This window comes from Triticum urartu, chromosome 3A, assembly GCF_056163025.1.
Source record: "Triticum urartu cultivar PI428250 chromosome 3A, HENAU_Tu73, whole genome shotgun sequence".
Classification (NCBI taxonomy): Eukaryota; Viridiplantae; Streptophyta; class Magnoliopsida; order Poales; family Poaceae; genus Triticum; species Triticum urartu.
The window spans coordinates 671,960,626-671,980,812 of record NC_141875.1 but is presented as its reverse complement, the minus strand read 5'-3'; the positions used below and the strand labels follow the sequence as shown (position 1 = coordinate 671,980,812).

Here is a 20,187-nt window from a genome sequence, read left to right as displayed (position 1 = left end):
AACAGTGGAAAACAGCAGGGACAACAATCAGTGGAACAGCTTCGCGAAGCAGAATCAACGAAGCGGTAGAAACAGTTCAAAACCAGGGAAACGTGCGCCTCGCGGCCCACAAAGCCCGCCAGTCAGCTGCTCCTGTGCGAAGCCGCACCTAGTTGACGCAGAATGCGTCACATAGGAGTTCCCCTCGAAATGGTACCGTTGGTCTTTTTCATGCAGGTGTTGCTCCTTAGCCTGGTCCACCTTTGTTATTTTCCTGTTTATATTCTCTTTGTTTTTTAATTTTCGTTTTTCATTTTGATTTTTATTACTTTCTATTGTTTTAGGATTTTTAATTGTGTATTTAAGAAAAGTATTTAGCATGTATTTAAAAAATTATTCCTAGTGTTTTTTTGTAATAGTTCATCTTGTATTTCAAAAAATATCAATCTCGTATTTTAAAAAAGTTCATTGAATCTCAAAATGTATTTACTGTGTATTATGTAAAATGTTCATCGTGGATTTTAAAAAATGTTTAGAATTTATTTAACAACTGTTTACCCTATTTCAAAAATTGGTAATCATGCAGATTGAAAATTTTCAGATATTTTCAAAAACTGTTAGTTGTGTATTGAAAAGATTTGTCCTATATAGTTATTCATCTTGTATTTCAAGAAATCTTCATCATGTATTTAGAAAATGTTCTGTATGCTTAAAATACGATTATATTGTACATTAACATTGTTCATCATGTATTTCATAATTTTTTTTATTTTTAAAACCAATTAAGTTTTATTATAAACATATTACCATGTATTTTAAGTAAGTTCACAGTTTTTTTAGAAAATGGTCATCGTGTATTTGAAAACATTTTATTGAAGAACATAGGCATACACGTACAATAACAAAACAACACAAAGTCGTTGTCAATTGTTAATGTATGTAAAGTTTCTATGGTGTTTCAAGCTTAGTCAGTATTGGCGTTGAACATTTTTTTTCTGGAAATAATAATCCCAATTTTTTTGGCCACCTCACCAGGATTTTTTGTTCGCGATGAGTGAGAAGGCTCACGTTACCGACTTCTTGGCGAAACAATACATGGTGAACATAGTTGACGCACCCAAAAGTGACGCGTGGGGACTATATCTCGCTATAAATCTCGCTTATGGTGACATATATGCTCGCCCGAAAAGTTTCCTCCATCTGTAGCTACTGGGTTGGCCCATTGCCAAATTTTTTTCTTTGGTTATGATAGGTTCACTCGCTCCTTCACTTCTTCTGGTCTTTCCTTTTTCTTTTCTTTTCATTTTATTTTCTCTTTCAGTTTTTCTTTTTTCATCGTTTTTCTTTATAGTTATCTCTTTCTTTGCTTTTTCCTTGTTTCTTTCTTGGTTTTTATCGGTTTTATTTCTTTTATTTCCTGCTTTTCATTGTTTTAGTTCTTTTGCATATGTTTTCTTAGGTTTTTATTATATGGTTTCCATAGGGTTTCTTCATTTTTTCTTTGTTTATTTGTAGACATTCATCCATTTCTTTTCTCCAACACATGCAACTTTTTTCAGTATAAATACAACATTTTCTGTATATATCAGCAACATAATTATATACATGTTTAGCATTTTAGCAATACATGATTAAAATTATATTAGAAAAAAATATATTTTTTGATGTCTAATTTTATCCATACATAATTTAAAATTTTGGTTTATATTTAGTAAATTTTTAATACATGTTTAACATTTTTAAAATACAAGAATAACATATTTGAATACATGGTCAACATTTTGCAATACATGCTGAACAATTTTTTATTGGCAGCAAACATCTTTTCACACACAATGTGCATTTTTGGTATACATCCGGGCCATTTTTTCACACACAATGTACATTTTTGGGATACATCAGGAACTTTTCAAAAACAGAATTAAAATTTTAAAAATATATGTTTTGATATTTTAATTTATATGATTAACATTTACATTTTTCTATACACTACACACATCTCTTTATACACGTTTAAATATTTTTAAATACATGATCAACATCTTTTCATAAACATTGTATTTTTTTTAATATTTTTTAAGTTTCAAACGCTTGACTAACATATTCGAAAGACTTTCTTCACATTTTTAAACGGTTATTTATCTTTTCAAATTTATGATTTTCTTTTGTCATACACATTGTATATTTTTCGTATACATGAGAAACATTTCTCTATGACATTTAATATGTTTTAAATGCTTGGTTATTTTTTTGCAAATGTTTTATGTAAAGTATTTTTTGTATTATATATATTTAGCATATTTGCTAGTATAAACAAAAAGCAGAAATGGAAACAGAAAACAGAAGAAAAATGAGAGAGTGATCTGTGGCCTCATCCGCGCTTGGCCGACCCATTTAAGGAGGCGCCTGATGTGTGTTTATGCTAGGTCTCGCTATATTCTCATAAAAATGCTAGGTCTCGCTACAATTCAGACATTGCGGTGCCCCTCGAGGTAAGTGTCCAAGGTTTTGGTAGATTCAGACACCTACTAGTGGAAAACCTATCTGATGTGTTATGCGTCAAACATTCGACCAATCGCACTTAGGAGAGACAGTGATTTTTGGGCCGGCCCATCTATAGAACCGTATAGCAGGTTCTCAGCCGTTTTTTACCGGTTTTCGGAACCTTCTATAAGTTTTCTGAACGGTTTTTTATTTCACATTTCTTTATCTTTTTATTTTTTGCCTTATATTTTTTCCAAGTTCATTTAAAAAAACAGAATTTTTAACAAATGCATGTTTCCCCTAAAATGTTCATGTTTTCAAAACAATTGTTTATAAAATTCAAGAATGTTCACATACTAAAAATATCTATGTGTTTCAAAAAAATTGTCCGTATTTTCAAATTGTGTTCGGGAGTTTCAGAAAATGTTCCCGTTTTTCGAAAAAAGGTTCACATATTCAAAAATTGTTTGCGTATTAAAATATTGTTTACATTTTAGAAAATTGTTTGCATTTTCGAAAAATGTTCATGTTTTCAAGTAAAATTAGCATATTTAGAACCTATTCACCCTTAAAAAAACTATTCGGATTTGTAATTTTGATTGAGAGTTTCAAATATTTTCCCATTTTTAAAATTGTGCTCATCAAATTCCAAAATATTAACATATTTTAAAAAATGGTCGTATTTTTGATCTTTTCAAGTTTTCAAATTTTGTTAGGGAGTTTAAAAAATGTTAGCATTTTCATTTTTTTAACATATTCAAATATTGTTCGCATTTTTTAATTCTGTTCGGGAGTTTCAGAAAATAGTCCCGTTTTGTTAATTTTAGAAATTCAAAACATGTTCACATATTTAAAAAAACAGTCATTTTTCAAATATTTTTGAGAGTTTCTGAAAATGTTACCATCTTCAGAAAAGTTCACTTATTCAAAACATCTTGGCAGTTTCAAATATAGTTGACATTTTTTAATTTTGTTTGGGAGTCTCAAAAAATGTTCACATATTCAAAATCATGTTTGCATCTACAAATATTGTTCGCATTTTCAAATTTCGTTACGAGTTTCATAAAATGTCCCCATTTTCAAGCGAGCTCACATATTCATAAAATGTGCCCCCTTACAAAATTTGATCAAGTTTGGAAATTTTGTTTGGGAGTTTCAATAAATGTTTGCGTTTTCAAATTTTCCTTGGAATTTTGAAGAATGTTCCTGTTTTCAAATTTATTTGTAATTGTAAAAAATGTTCATGTATTTAAAGTTCGTACAAAAATTCAAGACAATGTTCTCTTGTTCAAACAAAATTCAGAGATGAAAACTGTTCCATGTTTTAAAAAAATTATTTGAGTTGTTTCAAAAATGTTCGTGTTTGAAAAAAAATCACAATTTTGAAAATAGTTCGCGTTTAAAAAAATCACATTTTTTTTTGCAAAAGATTGTGTTTTGAAGTTTAAAAAATGTCTTAGATCTCTTGCTGTTGGTAATTATTACCGCTCCATGCTACTTAGTTATGAACATCCGTCATCAGCTCAACTGGCTACCCACATGGGCTCGCAGTTTGCATTTTCAGAGTTCGATCCCCTCGTGGGCTCTCCTGTTTTTTGGATTTTACGTTGTGCGAACTGCTAATAGGCTGACCTAATCGAGGGGACGAATGCTTGGTGCCGCAACGACCGGTCATATATAGGTCCTCCGCCTGCTGGTAACATCATATATCGCCAAAATCACTAGTTAAGGGCAACCCCTTGAAAAGGTCACTTCCCACCTTTTCTGGTGCTGACAAGTGGCGCACAACCACTTCTCCCAATTTCAAAGTTTTCTATTTTTTTGTAGATTCATTTTTTGAAAACAAATTATCTCTTGAACAGTGTTTCCAAATCCCAATCCATTTTCTTTGTTGGATTTTTCACGTCGAATTCTTCCAAATTAGATCCAATGTTAATAAATTTTGATGAACTTTTTAATGAAAAACCCATGAAGCTCGAAAAAGCAAACAAAACAAAACAAACCGGCAACTGAAAAAAGAAAAGTAAACGAAAAACAAAAAAATGAAAGAAATAAAGGAGCCCAGAAGCACAATTGCATTTTCATTTTTTCAGGCAGCACAGATTGTGATTTTCCCTTTTTTTTTCATGGAACCACAGGTTGTGCTTGTCGCATAAGAAAAGTTGTGCTTCTCACGAAAGCACAACTATACTTCTCGTAGAAACACATGATGTGTTTTCCCTATTTTGGTGGAAGCACAGCTGCACTTTTCCGTTTTGGGAAGCATAATTGCGCTTCTCCGAAAGCACAGGTTGTGTCTTTTCCTTTTTTTGGTGAAAGCATAGTTGTGCTTTTTCCTTTTTGGGTGCTTCCCGCGCAAGCAAAGTTTTGCTTCTCGTAGCTATCCTTTTTTCTTTTCTGGAAAGCACACATGTGTCTCTCGCAGAAGCACATGTTGTGCTTTTTGCAGAAAAGCATTGATTTATGAGAACTCTCAAAAAATTTCCATGAAAATGTACGAAAAATCAAGCAAAAACCAACAAGCCAAAAAACCTAGAAATAACAAAATGCCTAAAACGCATGCACAAAGAAAAAAAAATCACAAGGTGTGCCCAGAACACGACACGTGGTGGCGTTTGGACGCACCACTTGGCGCCAGTGGCGGTGCCAGGATCATAACCCTGTGATGTCAAGGCTTCTCTAATGATGATTTTTCTAGGCGGATTATGAACATGAAAAAACCTACTTTATTGTGAATGTGTTTATTTATTGTAGCAAGCCCTTTGTAATAATTGATATGTATGCACAACAACATCGGTGAGAGAAGAAAATTGGATCTACAATTCTGACTGTTAATAGAAAACACATCTCTTACATCCAAAATCTAATATTGCTGGTGAGAAAAGAAAATTGAAAGAGGCATCGAGGCTAGAGAAGAAAGATAACGTACAAATGATGGGATTTATCTACTACCACTATAAAAGAAAGAGAGGGGCAGATTCAAACAAATTTAACCGTCCATCTAGAATATCTGATGGCCCATAATCCTTCGGTGTTTAACACAACAAGCCACGCATTAAGTCGATCACTAACATGCCCCGCTGTTAAAAAAGAAATCTACCAACAACGCACGCACGCACGACTCTCGCCCCCCTCCTCCTCCCGCCTGAGCAGTTCCTCCCGCGCGCAGTTCGCCACCTCGTCGTTCCTCCCGCGGCCGTCAGCCGCCACCGGAGCCGCCCTTCGCCGCCCCGTCGTTCCTCCCTTTGCTGTCAGCCGCCGCCGGAGCCGCCCTTCGCCACGGGAGCCGCAGGCCGCCGGAGCCGCCCCCTTCGCCGCGGGAGCCGCGGGTCACCGGAGCCGTTCCTCCACGACCACCACGACCATGGCAGGGAGGCTGCTCCGACCTCCTCTCCTATGACTTCAAGTCTGACGATGCCCGCGACCAGGCGTGCTCCCCTCCATGGTATGAGGAACATTGTATACATATTGGTTCAACAGTTTGTTGTGACGGAATTGTAGAAGTTAGTAGTATATCTGTATTTTCAAATTCTGTACTTTGTGGATATATCAATGTAGTGAATCAGTTTGACAAAAAAAGTAGTGAATTTGATGTGCCAGATTATTGTCGGTACCACTCAAACTGACTGCGTTTTGATTCCTTTTCGTTTTTCCCTTTGGCTCTGGCGACTTTGGCCATGCATAGATATTTCAGAAAGAAACAGGAACACAAGGCCATCACTGAACTACTTTTACAACAGTATAAGATATACATATCCCTTAGCTATTCAACTATTTAGTAGTGAAAAAGTGTTGAACTACTTAGTTCCCGGACAATCAGTTTGAATTCATGTCCATATGTGACCAAATAGTTTTAGGCTGGCAAGTATAACTAGAACCAGCGTGAAATTCGACCTCTCGGAACATGAAAAGCAGAGGGTTACTTCAGTAGCACGTGGTCAGTTCCCCTCACCGGCCGGCTACCATCTGTCTCGGATTTTGATTTTGATTTTTTCTGGAGATTTCAGGATAGAAAGGCAGCTTTGGAGAGGGGTCACAAAGATCAAGGCTATTGTATCAAGTATTGTGCTCAAAACGTCCATCGGGTGCATCCATATCGCCCCAGTTCATTACCGACCACCACGCGATTTACATCCTCTGCGATCATGGATGACCATGTGAGACATCGTCGCCGTCCTTCTCCCAGATACAATGGTCGGCTAATACGGTATTTTGATATGCTAATCATGCTTCCGTTTCACTAAACCCACAGAACAATACTACTTACTTTCTACTAATAGTGTTCTATGAACTGCAAAATTCAGAATTATCGCAACATTTTCATGATCTATATTCCAGCTTTTAGTATATGGTTTGTTTGAGAAGCGGATAAGTGGTCAGGGTCGTATATAAGAATATTGCAGGTCTATCTACACTCTTCTCAGCCTGGAAATCATTATATGCTTGCTGACTTGCTTTGCTCACATTGTCGCCGAACTGTGAGCGGTCCTTGCATGTCTTATGAATTCATTGAAAGAGTCTAAAATATGGAGTTGCAGTATGGCTGCTAGCTGCTACTTTCATGTTATCACAAGAAGGCCAAAGCTCTCATCTTCTAGATATTTCGAGTTTAAATATGAAAGATATTTGAAGAAAGGAATTTTCAATATCATATATCTCAACAATTATGTTTTGAAACGGAATTGTTGGCTCATAATAATAGTTTGGTGAATTCTTCCAAGTCCCAGTTAGATTCTTCAAACTGTATGACGTTAGATGTATTGTGACCTGATGATTGTCGTATTTTTCTTGATATACTAGAACCTGCAATCACTGCTGATGTACTTCTATATTTTCTTATTTCCCATTTATCTGCTATTTGACTTGTGATGGTTTAATAATCTTTAACCTTCTGGATTCCCAGCCTCCCAGGTGACCTAACTGGGAAATTTGACAAATTTAAGCAATTCATGAATCTGTCAAAATTTGATCTGTGAATGGGTAGGCCTCTCGGTGATGGCTTCTCGGGTGAGAGATATGCACTGTAACTCCCAAGCTTGAAACCAAACAACGGTGTCACTATATTAACTAAAATAAAACCTATAATTGTACTTCAATATGCTTGAAAGTAGACACTGTTGTACTGCGTAAAATTCGATATTGTGTAATACTTCTACGAAGGTAATCTTGTAGAGAATAATAGGCTTAACAGCCCTGCTTTTATACAAAGTTTAATTTTATGCTCAATAGACCACCAACATGACTCTACTTCTGTATGTTATGTAATTAATCCAGAGTAAGATTCTTGGAAAGTTGGAAGGCCTATCTGCATGAAAAAGAACTACAACTGAATGCCCACCATTTTGAAAGCTTTTCCTCCCGGGTGCTCTAACAGATAAAAAAAAGTGATGACATATTAAATTCCAGAATAATGTTCTTTCATCTTGAGGAGATTACATAATCAATGTTAGTGCCCGCCTAAAGCCGCTCTGAGACGGACAGAGTTAAGAGACCCTTGAGGTACGTAGGTCTGGTTCATAGATGGACAGAGGAAATCTGAGATGGACAGAGCAATGATCTCGCCGCCGTCCGGGTCCGTCCAGAGTGCTTAATTACTTGCAATTTGATGCAAGAGATGCTTCATAATCTGTTTTGAGTTTTTTCATCCTTCTAATTGCGTATATGCGTGGCAGAGAATTATGAAATTTTGATGTAAATGGTCATTAATCATAACTGACAACGCTGGATGCATGGTCATTTTAGTGAACTAGATAGATAGTCTATATTGTTTGCCAACTGCAGTTAAATGTTGATAGCTTGGTCTTGACTGCTAAGCTAGCAAATTCTTCGGATGTTTGGTACAATTGAGTTTTTAAGGGTTGGCCTCTTTGATTTGTAGGACTTCTGTTCTTAGCCCATTGAGCTTGTTTGATTTGTTTGATAAGATTTGTTTTTGTAGGACATCGAGAACTTCACTTTTCAGAATTGAAGCTTCACTCAGGTGAAGTGGTTCCTTTGGGCATTGATATATGCGGCGTAATATATGTACATGAAGGAAAATTGAATTAATATTTCAATCGGAGTAGAAGCCATGATCTGTGGACCCTATATATTGTAGTCTGCTTCACTTTCACTTTCTATTGGGAGAATTTGCAAAACCGGACCATGTCTCGACATTGACTGGAAGAAAGGTTTGTCCATGAAATTTACTACCTTTTTTTTTGTCTTCCCATGTTAATGCTCATCACATATTTATATATGTCCGCCATGGTTAATGTTTTCTAATATTATTGCACAGAAACAGTCTGTTCCTTGCACCTGTTTTGCAAGCTAGATTGTATGAAAAAATATATACAGAGATGGGAAAAGGCAACCGTGTCACATTAATGTGGGGATGGTAATATTAGATAGAGATTCTTGCATATGCACGTTAAACTTTAGGTGTAATACTGCGAAATATTTACTTGTAGCTAGCATCTCTTGGATCAATGATATAGCATTTGTTCCTCAACTTTAATGTCAATGCAAATGTAATTATGATCATGCATCAACAGGAGCAATCCTTAATTTATTTGAACACTCAGGTGTCTCTCTCTTGCATGGTGGCATTGTTCTGTTATTTGCATTGCTCAAGCTTGGTCATGCAAGATGTTATACCCGAGAGAAAAGATACAATGAGTCAACTATACAAATGATTCTATGAATATTCAGTACATGCTTCTCTGAATTTTGGTAAAGGTTGGTGGTATTGCTTATCTGAATTAACTTATATCTAACGGTCATGGAAACATCAATACAGACATTTATGAACACTGTCAAGGTAATCATTGAGAATTGTACCAACTGACGCACATTGTGATTCCAGCTTATGGAAAGAAGGGAACTACTCCCTCTATCCCATAATATAAGAGCGTTTTTGACACTAATGTATTGTTAAAAGCGCTCTTATATTATGAGACATAGGGAGTATATGCTACTTGCATAAACAGTTGTTTGACTTGCAGGTTATTTTCGAGGAGAATACCACTGACAAAGTTGGAGCCTCTGTCAAAATATTAACATGTGGCAGGTCGCTACTATATATATCCATATGAAAGAGGATTCGTGTTACATTATGTAAGTAGCAGATTTTGTTCTTGCTCTATATTCTTTCTTTGTGAACCTTGCTAAGTAACCATTCCTGTGTAGAGCCGGCGAACGAGGCCACACGTGTGCTCCTTGCTGCCAGCTCCGCCCTCCTCCACCCTATCTCCTCGGAACGGGTAGCTCCATCCATCGGTACCAAGAAGGTAGCGACCTGACATCTCTCTCCCTCTCCATCCCTTCTTTATCTGCTAGAATGCTCGATTCTAACCTGACATTATAATGCATTTTAGCACAGAAGTTCGCCTCTACCACGATGGCCACATCACTGCAACCGAAACTCCACCATTGTCCAGCCACCGACCCAGTGCAGCTCGATTCAATCTGGACCATAACCTCCCTGGGTGTTAGCAACAATGTATCTTCAGAAATAAGCTTTGTTCATGTATATTATCTCTTTCAATTTGAAAGAGAAGACAAGAATAGTTTCATTATGGTTGTTCTGAAGGAATGACAAGGCCATTGATGTTGTCAAGGTTAGTACAGGTACATGCTTTATCCTATTGATACTTTTCAACACATACAACTTAGTCTTTGTGCTGGAAAAAGTTGAGCATGAGTATACAGTTTCAAAATGTGATGGTCCTCTGTCTAAAAAAATTCTGATAGGACAAATACTGTGTCATTTCAATATCAGATTTTGGAGTTAATAGGAAGCATATTTGGGAGAGAATTAAATCATAATGCATCCTATAGCTACCTAGATGAATTATCTCCATTAGTTTGGCTCTGTTGTCTGCCTCTGTTAAATCATAATGCATGATACAAGCCGACTGTAGTTTGTCTTTGTTGATCACACATTCGACAATGTTGTAATGAAAATTTGCAAAAGTATAGTTATCTCTCATGGATTGATACGTAAGCATAAGATTTTATTCATTAAATTCTTTCATTGTCTTTTTTAATTGTTCTCTCATGTCTCTATCTGATTAGGGTCGCTAGATTCGGTATAATCTTTCTCTCTGCTTTTACTTCGCGATTCTGCAGATGTATATTAGAATGAACTGAGCAATATCAGATCTTCACAAGCAAGACAGCTGGATTGTGGATTGCCTAGGGCAGTGGTAATTCACAGAATGTATGATGTTCAATGGGAAGCATATGAGACTACCAATGTTCAGTAGAGATTTCCATTGATCTTTAATATTATTTACACATTCTTCATTTGTCCATGTGATTTGATTTTTTTCCACCCAAACAAACATTATTTTAGTGAAAAATTTGCAGATGAAAATCTATATAAAACCATACAACTGTTTTAATTATTATGTGATAGAGTTCAGACGTGTGTTGCACGTACAAGCTTACTAGTAGATATATGGAAACGTTCTGGTGTTTGATTAGTATACTGGCAACAATATTGAACTATAGATCAATTCAGTCTGGATTAATGGGTGCCCGCAGATGCTGGATGGTGCGTCGCTCGCGGTTCGCCGAACAGTGCATCGGCGTCGCTCACGGCCCTGGATGGCCGGAGGTTTCCGCGCCTCACGGCTAGCGGGACGACGGGAGGAGGTTGCGGCTGACGGCGGCTGTCCATGTTTCGGCGATAAACTGAGATGTGCACGATTGAGAAGGGTTTTTTTTCTTGACAACACACGATCGAGAAGTTCCTTTCTTCCGATACACGAGCTAGAAGTTGGAAAGTTAGAGAAATTTAAGAAGAAAAGTACGTTATTTTGGGATATTTCCCGATCCACTAAAACCAAGGGACCAAGGCGGTAATTTTTGTTATGGCCCAGCTAATTGTTTTCCAAAACAAATGCTAAATAGACGGGCCTAACGTGGTGGGGGTCATGGACTCACGAAAATTCTGTGTAGTCAAGCGACTGCACAGGTCTAACGTGGCTTCGACACTGCTTGGCGTGCTCCAAGTATGTGAAACTGAGCCTTGCCGTCGTCCCCTAAGGGGTAACCGTCAGCTAGTTGCTCTCCTATATCGTGTGTTACGCGCGAAACAACGAGCAAAGGTGCACCAGTTCGTTTGCTTATCTACTGTTGTGCTTCTTTGGTGGCTCATTTACATCTGTTTCATTGATCTACTATTTGTTCGTTGTCCACTGAAAAACAAAGAGACTATTCTTTCATGAATGGACTGTTTTCCGGATTTTTAACGTAACGAAGCAACCATCTATTGATGCGCCTAGCTCGGCCCTTGCTCTATTTTGAGCTGCTTTTAATTTTAATTTTTTTCATACAAATTATTATTTGTATTTTAAGTTTTAAGCCCATTTTTAAAATATAAAATTAGATATAAGATGCTCGAACTTTTAACAAAAAATGTTCAGGCAATTTCTAAAGAGTTCACCAATTTTTTTAACATTGTTTGTACAATTAAGTAAAGTATTATATCTTATAGAAATGATCATACATTTTTAAAAAGTTATTACACTTTCAAAATATTAATATTATATTTAAATATAGTTCCCATGTTTTTTAAAATGTTAGTGCAATAAAACATGTTTCTCATATTTCCAAAAAATGATCTAATAATTTTATATAGTCTCAAATATTTTGGGAAAATGTTCCTGTAATTGAACAATGATTCCGTTATTTAAAAAAATGTTTGCTAATTTCAAAAAGTTGTCATGACTTTTTAAATTGTGCTTGCATAACTTTTAAGATCATTCATGGATTAAAAATGTATTCGTACTTTAGAATGATTTGTTTTCAAAATTAAGTTCTTTCATTTTATAAAAAAGTTACATATTTATTTTGAACAAGAATAAACAAAAAAAATAAAAACCAATAAATGAAAATAGAAGCAAAATTAAATGAAACATAAAATTCAATAAAAGGGAAAGCCAAAATAGTAAAGCTAGAAAAAAAATCAAAAGTACACCAGATAAAAATGAAAAAAAAACAAAACCCAGAGCACATGGGCTAGCCCAACAACAGTGCGTCATGCCCGTCGTATCATTATTCTGTGCCTTACACCACTCAGAAAGAAATTATTCCATGCCTTCCGCATGGAAGATCCACTGTGCCTCCCCACGGTTAACACACATATTGCGAAGAAATGCCAATGTTTAACAAGAACTGGATTTAATCAGTCATTGTATAGTTAAATATCATACTCCCTCCGATCCAAATTAATTGCCGCAGCTCTAGTTAGCATCTTTCATGTAACAAGCTAACGAGTCACGACGCAGTGATAGGTGCGTGCTTTCCACATCTATGGAATCCCGAGTTGCACTTTTTTTGTTACTTTATGGAACATGTATGTCACAACAATGCGGAAAACTTAGAGGCCGACTAGGCACGAACTTGTGAGTTGCACAGATATGATGGGTGTAGAGAATATTCCACTGAGCTAGTAGCACATTTTTATCTCAAAAAAAGTTATCAACACATTTTTGATAAATATGGGTTTAATACCTATCTATATCGAGGTGAAAAAAATTAAATTCAAAATTTGTTTAGAAAAATTCAAGTGCAGTGAGCACATTTTTATCTCAAAGATCACCTAGGTCGTGGCCAACCACAACAAGAGGCTCCCCAGATGGCACTCTTGCCCAGACTGGGCCATTAAGCGCAATGACTACTTATAAGCTTGGCCCGGAAGAAAGGAATGCTTTGGCCTGAACTTGAAATTCACTTGTAATTTGAATTTGCTATATGTGGGTGGTTGGGTGGATCAATGTAACAAATATCCAATTCGAGTGAGAAACTCACACATGTTTTCGTACTTTCAAGGGATCGAGGTCTCAAGGCTCATCCGATGTGTCGATGAGATCTCGGGCCTTGTCGTAATGGTCGTTTCGCTGTTCATAGAGGAACCCCACCTTGTAGTATATCATACGCTGGGAAACAACAATCTCTAGGATCAAGCGAGTAGATGTTCCTGGGAGTTATGCGATTACGAGCTGGGTGTGGTGGTCATGGATAGTGTTGTAAGTACGTGGGCTATGCTGCCTGCGCTTGTGAAGCTAAAGCTCCGTTCCATCAAAGCAAAATAGCTCACTAAGCTGTGACAAGTCTTGCTGAGCATTGCTAGCTAGTGCACGACCATATAGCTAGCTAGCCTTCAAAGACAGAAAGGCGGAGTAGATGGACTTCCACGTCTATTAAGGTTTGTTTCCTGCCGAAAATGAAAATTACAACTAGACACGTTTCTTTCATAGAAATGACTATTGCATGCTCCTTTGCTTAAAGTAATCCTTTACTAATATGAGAGAATGTTTAAAGCTAGTTGTACTAAGGGCACACCTAATACATTGGCTCTTAACTCGTCATTCTAGGTGGTGAAAGAGTTTTAGAGACAACCACCCAATGCATTGTCTCTTTATGTTTTTATCTAAATGATGTTACCTTCATTCGGTATAGGGTTCATGTTAGTTACGGAGAGATAGGAAGGAGAGAAACATAGGGCGAGAAGGCACACCGGATTAGAGCATCGGTTACACTACATACAGAAACATGGTTAAACTTTATCTCCACTAACATACAACTCCTCACTCACCCTTAATTGATGTGCCACATTAACATTTTACCTACAAACCCATGCTAAGAGACAAACATCGGAAGACCCTATGCTAGCTCCAATGCTAAATGTATTTGAGTAGCACGAGAAAGAAGCGACAGAGGATGACACATGTGTCTTTTCCCGTTTTGAATTTTGATCTGCGACGCCTGCCTGCTCACTTAATTGTGCCACCCTGCATATGCCGACTACCCTTTCCACACATATTGCAATTGTATTTTCAGGGCAACTATTGACGAAAATGCTAAATGGAGGCGAAGCTCCGTGGAGCTCTTTATTTTGAAAATTTAACAAAAATCACATTTTGAAGTTTCCAAAAAATCTTAAAAAAATACGTGTTCATACGGATGTGTAATACATGTGTGTAAATTTGAAGATGATATACATTACTGTAAGAGCTACATAAAATAAAAAATTGTGATTTTGAAATGGTGAACATTACACATATTTTTCACTATAAAAAATGCACGAATTTGTCTTTCTTGTGTAGCTCTCAACATAATGGCATTTCATTGTCAGAACTTACACACATGTAAAACACATCCATATGAACGCATATATTTTTGTCCAGAATTTTTTGAAACTTAATAATATATTTTTTGTTTTTCTTTTAAAAAAAGCTCCATGGAGCTCGTCCTCCAAAATGCTGCACTCAACTATTGATCCATAGTTTTCCACGGAGCTCGATAGGATTTTCTCAAGCCCTACTCACCAACAATTTTATGGGTGACTTTCACCTAATACACAGTAGCTATTTTTTTTTTGTAAAATGTTTCATAAATACTCCCTCCGTTCCATAATATAAGAACGTTTTTTACACTAGTGTAGTGCCAAAAACGTTCTTATATTATGAGACAGAGGGAGTACTTTTTATGGGCGACTTTCACCTAATACACAGTAGCTATATTTTTTTGTAAAATGTTTCATGAATACTTTTTAAGTGTTCATTTGTTTTTCATTATTTAGGCTACATAAAATCATTTCCTTCATTCCACTAAAGTTTTTGATCCAATATACAAATAATAACTCAAATATATTGCTTATTTTGTGAACACCGAAATAAGTTTCGTATTGTGCACCACTTGTTTAATTGACATGGATTTTTTCTTCATACTAGAAGTTTTTTTCTTCGAGTATACATAAAAATCCATATTGTGCAAGAAATTATTCCACCAAAGTGGCTTTTTTTTTTTGCAAACTAGTAGATTGTTTGATCTAGCATTTTTTCATTGACATGACTTGTTGCTCCATACAAGCAGTTCCTTGGTATTTCATCATGGAAGAAATAGCTACCCTTATTATGCATTACTTTGTTCCATCAACATTATGTAATGTAATGTAAATGGTATCATTATGTAATAATGTGATGGGTGTCATATAGTTTTTCATCATGTGCTCCTTTGCTTAAAGTAATCCGGTAGTCATGGCTTCTTTTCCTAACAGACTCCAATTTTTTTTTTTGCAATGATAACGTAATCAGACCCTAATAATGAAGAATCAATATAGAGTAATTGCATGAAGCCGACTCTAGTGCTGATAGCATTTTCTAAGTGGCATGAGAAAGAAGCGACACATGGTGACACATGTATCTTTTTACAAGTTTGACTTTTGATGCCCTGCCCTCGCGCGATGTTATTGCGCTTCAAGGATGACTTTTGTTCTTCTCGTTTCAATAACCAACCTTACATATGAGTTCCACATGTCAAATTAATTGTACCCTACCTCTCGGGCTCCTCCTTCTAGACCCCCCCCCCCCCCCCCCCCCCCCAAAGCATTCGCCTGTGAATGGTGTCCGCGAAGCGGCAAACTATAGTTTACTATTTTTTTACCCTTTTATTTGTGATTTCACGAAATACTTTTCATTATCAGTGTAAATCATTTTGTAAGTATACAAGAAGTAATCTAAGAAGCTATATGAACAAAACTATAAATAGATGATATTTTTCTCTTGATCTATTAAATTTCTAATTTTTCATTTATTAAAGCAAACTCTATTTTCATTTATTATTTAGATATATAAAATATTTTTTGGGAAGTGAAAAAATATATACGCTAATGGGCCGCGCAAATGGCCAGCCCACATTTAATCTACCCATCGAAAAAAACTAACTTGTGCTTAAGGCGAGGCTAAAGGCCTGAAACGGAGAGCAGAATTGTATCACGTTCGTTTCCTAAAAGGAATCATTTAACTTTGATGTCAAAAAAGAATCGTTTAACTGCCTACCCTTTCCGTGTGATACGGAAGATTTGCATCGCGTTCGTTTCCTAAAAAGAAAAAAACAATTGCATCGCGTTTGTATCTTTCCTAAAAACGTTTTGCATCGCGTTCGTTTCCTAAAAGGACTTCGATTTACTTTCAAAAAAAGGACTTCGATTTTGCCGCGTGAAACGGAGAAAAAAAATATTTTCCATCGCGTTCGTTTCCTAACAAGAATTCGAATGTCCCGCCCGAAGCCTCTCCGACTGGTAGCCACGGTACGCGCACGCGCCCCCCGGCCGTCGACTACAAATAGCGCCACCAGCCGCAACCATCTGCAGCTTTGCCACAACAGATCCCATGTTGCCACCCGGTGTAGTGAAATAGTGACGGCGATGTCGAATCACGCCGTCGCCGCTGCCGCCGCTGCTGGCCTATTGGTCATGCGCAGTGTCGAGGCGACCTCCAGCTGGTTCTCCGTTGATCCCGCGCCGCCCGACGCTGGGTACCAGTTCGCGGTGTTCGTGAAGTGCTACGTGAAGCGGTCCCTGGAGTTCCGCGGACGCGGCCAGCCCCCGATCGTGAGGCAACAGCAGTACATCGGTCCAAGCAACGGCTCCGCCATGAAGTTCCTCGTCAGAGACCTCTCCGCGCTCCAGAGCGACGGTGCCTGCCGCTGGGCGCTCCGCAGGATGCTGGCGAGAATGCCCCAGCTCCGGGTGCTCCGCCTCGCCGACGACGAGTGGGACCGCGTCGTACCCTCGAACGTGGTGCCGCAGATCGTCCGCGTGGCGTGCAGCGACCGCGCCACCCGTGGCTTCACCTTCCGCTTCGTCATGGAGGTGGACCGGCAGTTCATACATGATGAGCAGGCTCTCCTGATGGCGTGCAAGGAGAGGGACCTGGGCGGCAGCGACAAGCCCGACAACTGCCCGATCTGCTTGGAGGGACTGGATGGAGAGCCCGCCGTGCAGCCGCCGAGGTGCCCGCACGCGTTCCACCGCCGGTGCATTTTCAGGTGGTTCTGCCAGGCGACGACGTGCCCGATTTGCCGCAGCGACGTGAGGATCTGTGCCCTGCCGGAGTTTCTTGCTCTCTAGTAGTGTACTCATGAGACGTACGGTTCAAGGCCGAACAGAGCAGCAGCATCCAGTCTCCTTTTTTCTTTCTTCCAAATATCAAAGATTCGTCGTCAACATTTCTGTCAGTTATTCCCTTCTTTGTTAGGGATTCAGTCGGTTATCTGTTATGTTCGTTGAAAGATTGTAAGGTCGTTGTCATATTTCATCCAGTTATCCCTTCTTTGTTAGAGATTTCTCCCTATAAATTATAAAATGAATCATAATGCAGACTTGTAATAAAAATTATCAAGCACCCCCTCCGTAAAGAAATATAAGTTCGTTTAGAAGTAGTTATCTAAACGATCTTACATTTATTTATGGAGGGAGTAGTACTTGCCGGCGCTTGCGATGCGCCGTCCCGTAGTCCGGCCGGCTGCGGCTGCCTCCCAAGCTCCGCCTTTCGCGGCTGCTCCTGCTCCGGCTTCCAGGCAACCAATGTGTTTGCGTCTGTGTGCTGTGTGTGAGCGTGTTATGGAACTAAAATGATCTACACAATCTCAACAGTAGGGGAGGTGCATCATGTACATTATGCTGCATCAAAATCCTGCTTTTGAACTGAACCTGTTCGTTGTTATGCTTCTGAAGGTTCAACGATTTTCTCTGGATTTCTCTTTGGTGTCTGAGGACGAAAGGAATACATTCTTTTAGATGTTCCTGTATTTTTTTTTTGAGGAGAGAACTAGACTGGGAAAATGAGGTAACTGAAGCAACAAGTATGATTTTTTATAACTACTCTCATGATAGTCATTATGCATGGTATATGTGCTTTTGAGTTATATATCTGCAACATCTAAAAAGTTACATTCTTTCTACTTTTGCAGGTTGTTGAAGGCGAACCCCACTCTCTTTCTACTGTAAAAATGGAGTCATCTGAATCTCTATATGCTGGAGCAGTGCAGCTGCTATGGTGATGAACCTGCATCTATTCTTCTCACACATCACAGGCATATGAGATAATTCTCAGTTGGATTAGAAATGTGAAATGGGTTGAGTGCCTTGTGGACATCCTGACATGGCTGAATCATTTCTCACATTATGCTTTCCTGTGGAGGTGCCATGTGGACATTCTGACTTATCTTAATCTCTACTCCTAACTAGTAGAATGCCCGTGCGTTGCCACGGGCCATGAACATATTTTTCCAGTTGCATATATACATATTTCTTTTGAGAATGCATATATAAATATTTCAGTGGTTCAAAACATGTTCTGTCCTTGTGATTCTTATACACATCAACTTATATTGTTGAACTTCTTTACAACACCATCTTCAGTCGCGACAAGCAGGGCACCGGATGGGCGACGAGCCGTCTGGGCTTCTATATAAAGGTGCCTTGCTCCTCCTAAGGTTTGCACATTCACTTGGCGTTTGATCACAGATTATCTACCTACATGGGCTAATAGAAAATGGCGCGGTTTGGAAGTCTTTGACGACTGCCTCCTCTGCACGATGGAGCCGGAGGACACGTTTCATGCATTTTGCAGATGTCCTAAAGCGGTGGCACTTTGGCAAGCGATGGCAGAACAGTGGTAGATCCCCCTGTCGGCGTCGTTTCAGCGGACGGGCTCTGGCTTGCCCAAACACTTTGTGACCTGCAGGACACGGGGAGATTGGAGCTCGTGATGACACTATGGCGTTGCTGGCACGTTCGCAACGAGATAACATCAGTTGAAGCATCCAAGAGGTATCTTCTAAGCTACGGTGGACTCACTAATTGGTGTGCAGAACAACCCATGTGCTGATCCAGTTAAAAGAAAGAAAATTGTGGATATAGCGACTCCCAACAAGCCATTACCGCATGATCAACCCATCAATGGCGCCCCACCCAGATGGTCTCCTCCGGCTCAAGGATGGGCAAAATTGAACATTGAAGGATCATTCTGCACCACATCGGGAACTGCGGGGGGCGGGCATGATTCTACGCGGCTCCACCGGCGACATCATTTTCTCATCCTGCAGAGAGTTGCGCACATGTATAGAACCATTGGAGGCTGAGCTCTCAGCTTGCATGGAGGGCATCAACCCCGCCCTGCAATGGATGGAGTTGCCGATAGAAGCAGAGACGAACTGTCTTGTCGCTCTTAAGATGATTAATGGCCCGGATAGGGACCGGTCTCGCTATACCATGTTGGTCGATCAAAGTCAAAGACTTTTGAGGAAGGGAGGATGTTCAAGCTATCTCATGTTCGTAGGGAACATAATGGTGCAAGCCATTATCTGGCCTCCTTTGGACGGGCATAAGGTCGCACTATGGTGTGGTTGGGTTCAGGACCAGGAGACATCCCTAATATTTGTAAGCATGACTTATGTCCTGATTGATGAAATAAAGTTTCCTTTCACCCAAAAAAACACCATATCCGCATCCAGACGCTACAATCACGGTGGTTAAGTTGCAACTTAGTAAACAAAAAAAATAGTAATTATTGTATTTTAGAACATACAATATTTTTTTTGTTAATGATAGGAAATCCACTCGCTTGATTGGTGGCATGGGGAAACCCCTTTATGTTCTTCCTTCCCTCTTCTTTTTTTCTTTCTGTGGCAGTCCCAGATAACTATTTCTGAGAGTGCCAACTCTCGTCGGGATTTGGCCTTCCATCGCTCCCATTCTCCTGCAGAATTGGAACAGTGGCACAGGGCCGGGCGGACAAAACCCGGGGCCCTGTGCCAAACTAAAAAATAGGCCCTATCTCACTAAAAAATGACCTAACGAGCAATTATAATGTATATATATTAATATATATCAAGAAGAATTTTTTTATAATGCATATAATATAATGTCTTACATAATAACTGGCAGTA

The 20,187-nt window shown here is 38.6% G+C and overlaps 1 protein-coding gene across 1 annotated transcript; it reads left to right on the top strand.

Annotated features, from left to right (window-relative positions):
• Nucleotides 1-16,660: 16,660 nt before the first annotated feature.
• On the top strand, nucleotides 16,661-17,411 carry LOC125547156 (uncharacterized). The gene has a single exon (XM_048711146.2). It carries the CDS (start codon nucleotides 16,661-16,663, stop codon nucleotides 17,363-17,365), a length of 705 nt encoding a protein of 234 aa, XP_048567103.1. The 3' UTR covers nucleotides 17,366-17,411.
• Nucleotides 17,412-20,187: the final 2,776 nt, after the last annotated feature.

Coding starts and splice junctions, on each gene's coding strand:
- LOC125547156 (XM_048711146.2), top strand. CDS start 16,661: ATGTCGAATCACGCCGTCGCCGCTGCCGCCGCTGCTGGCCTATTGGTC.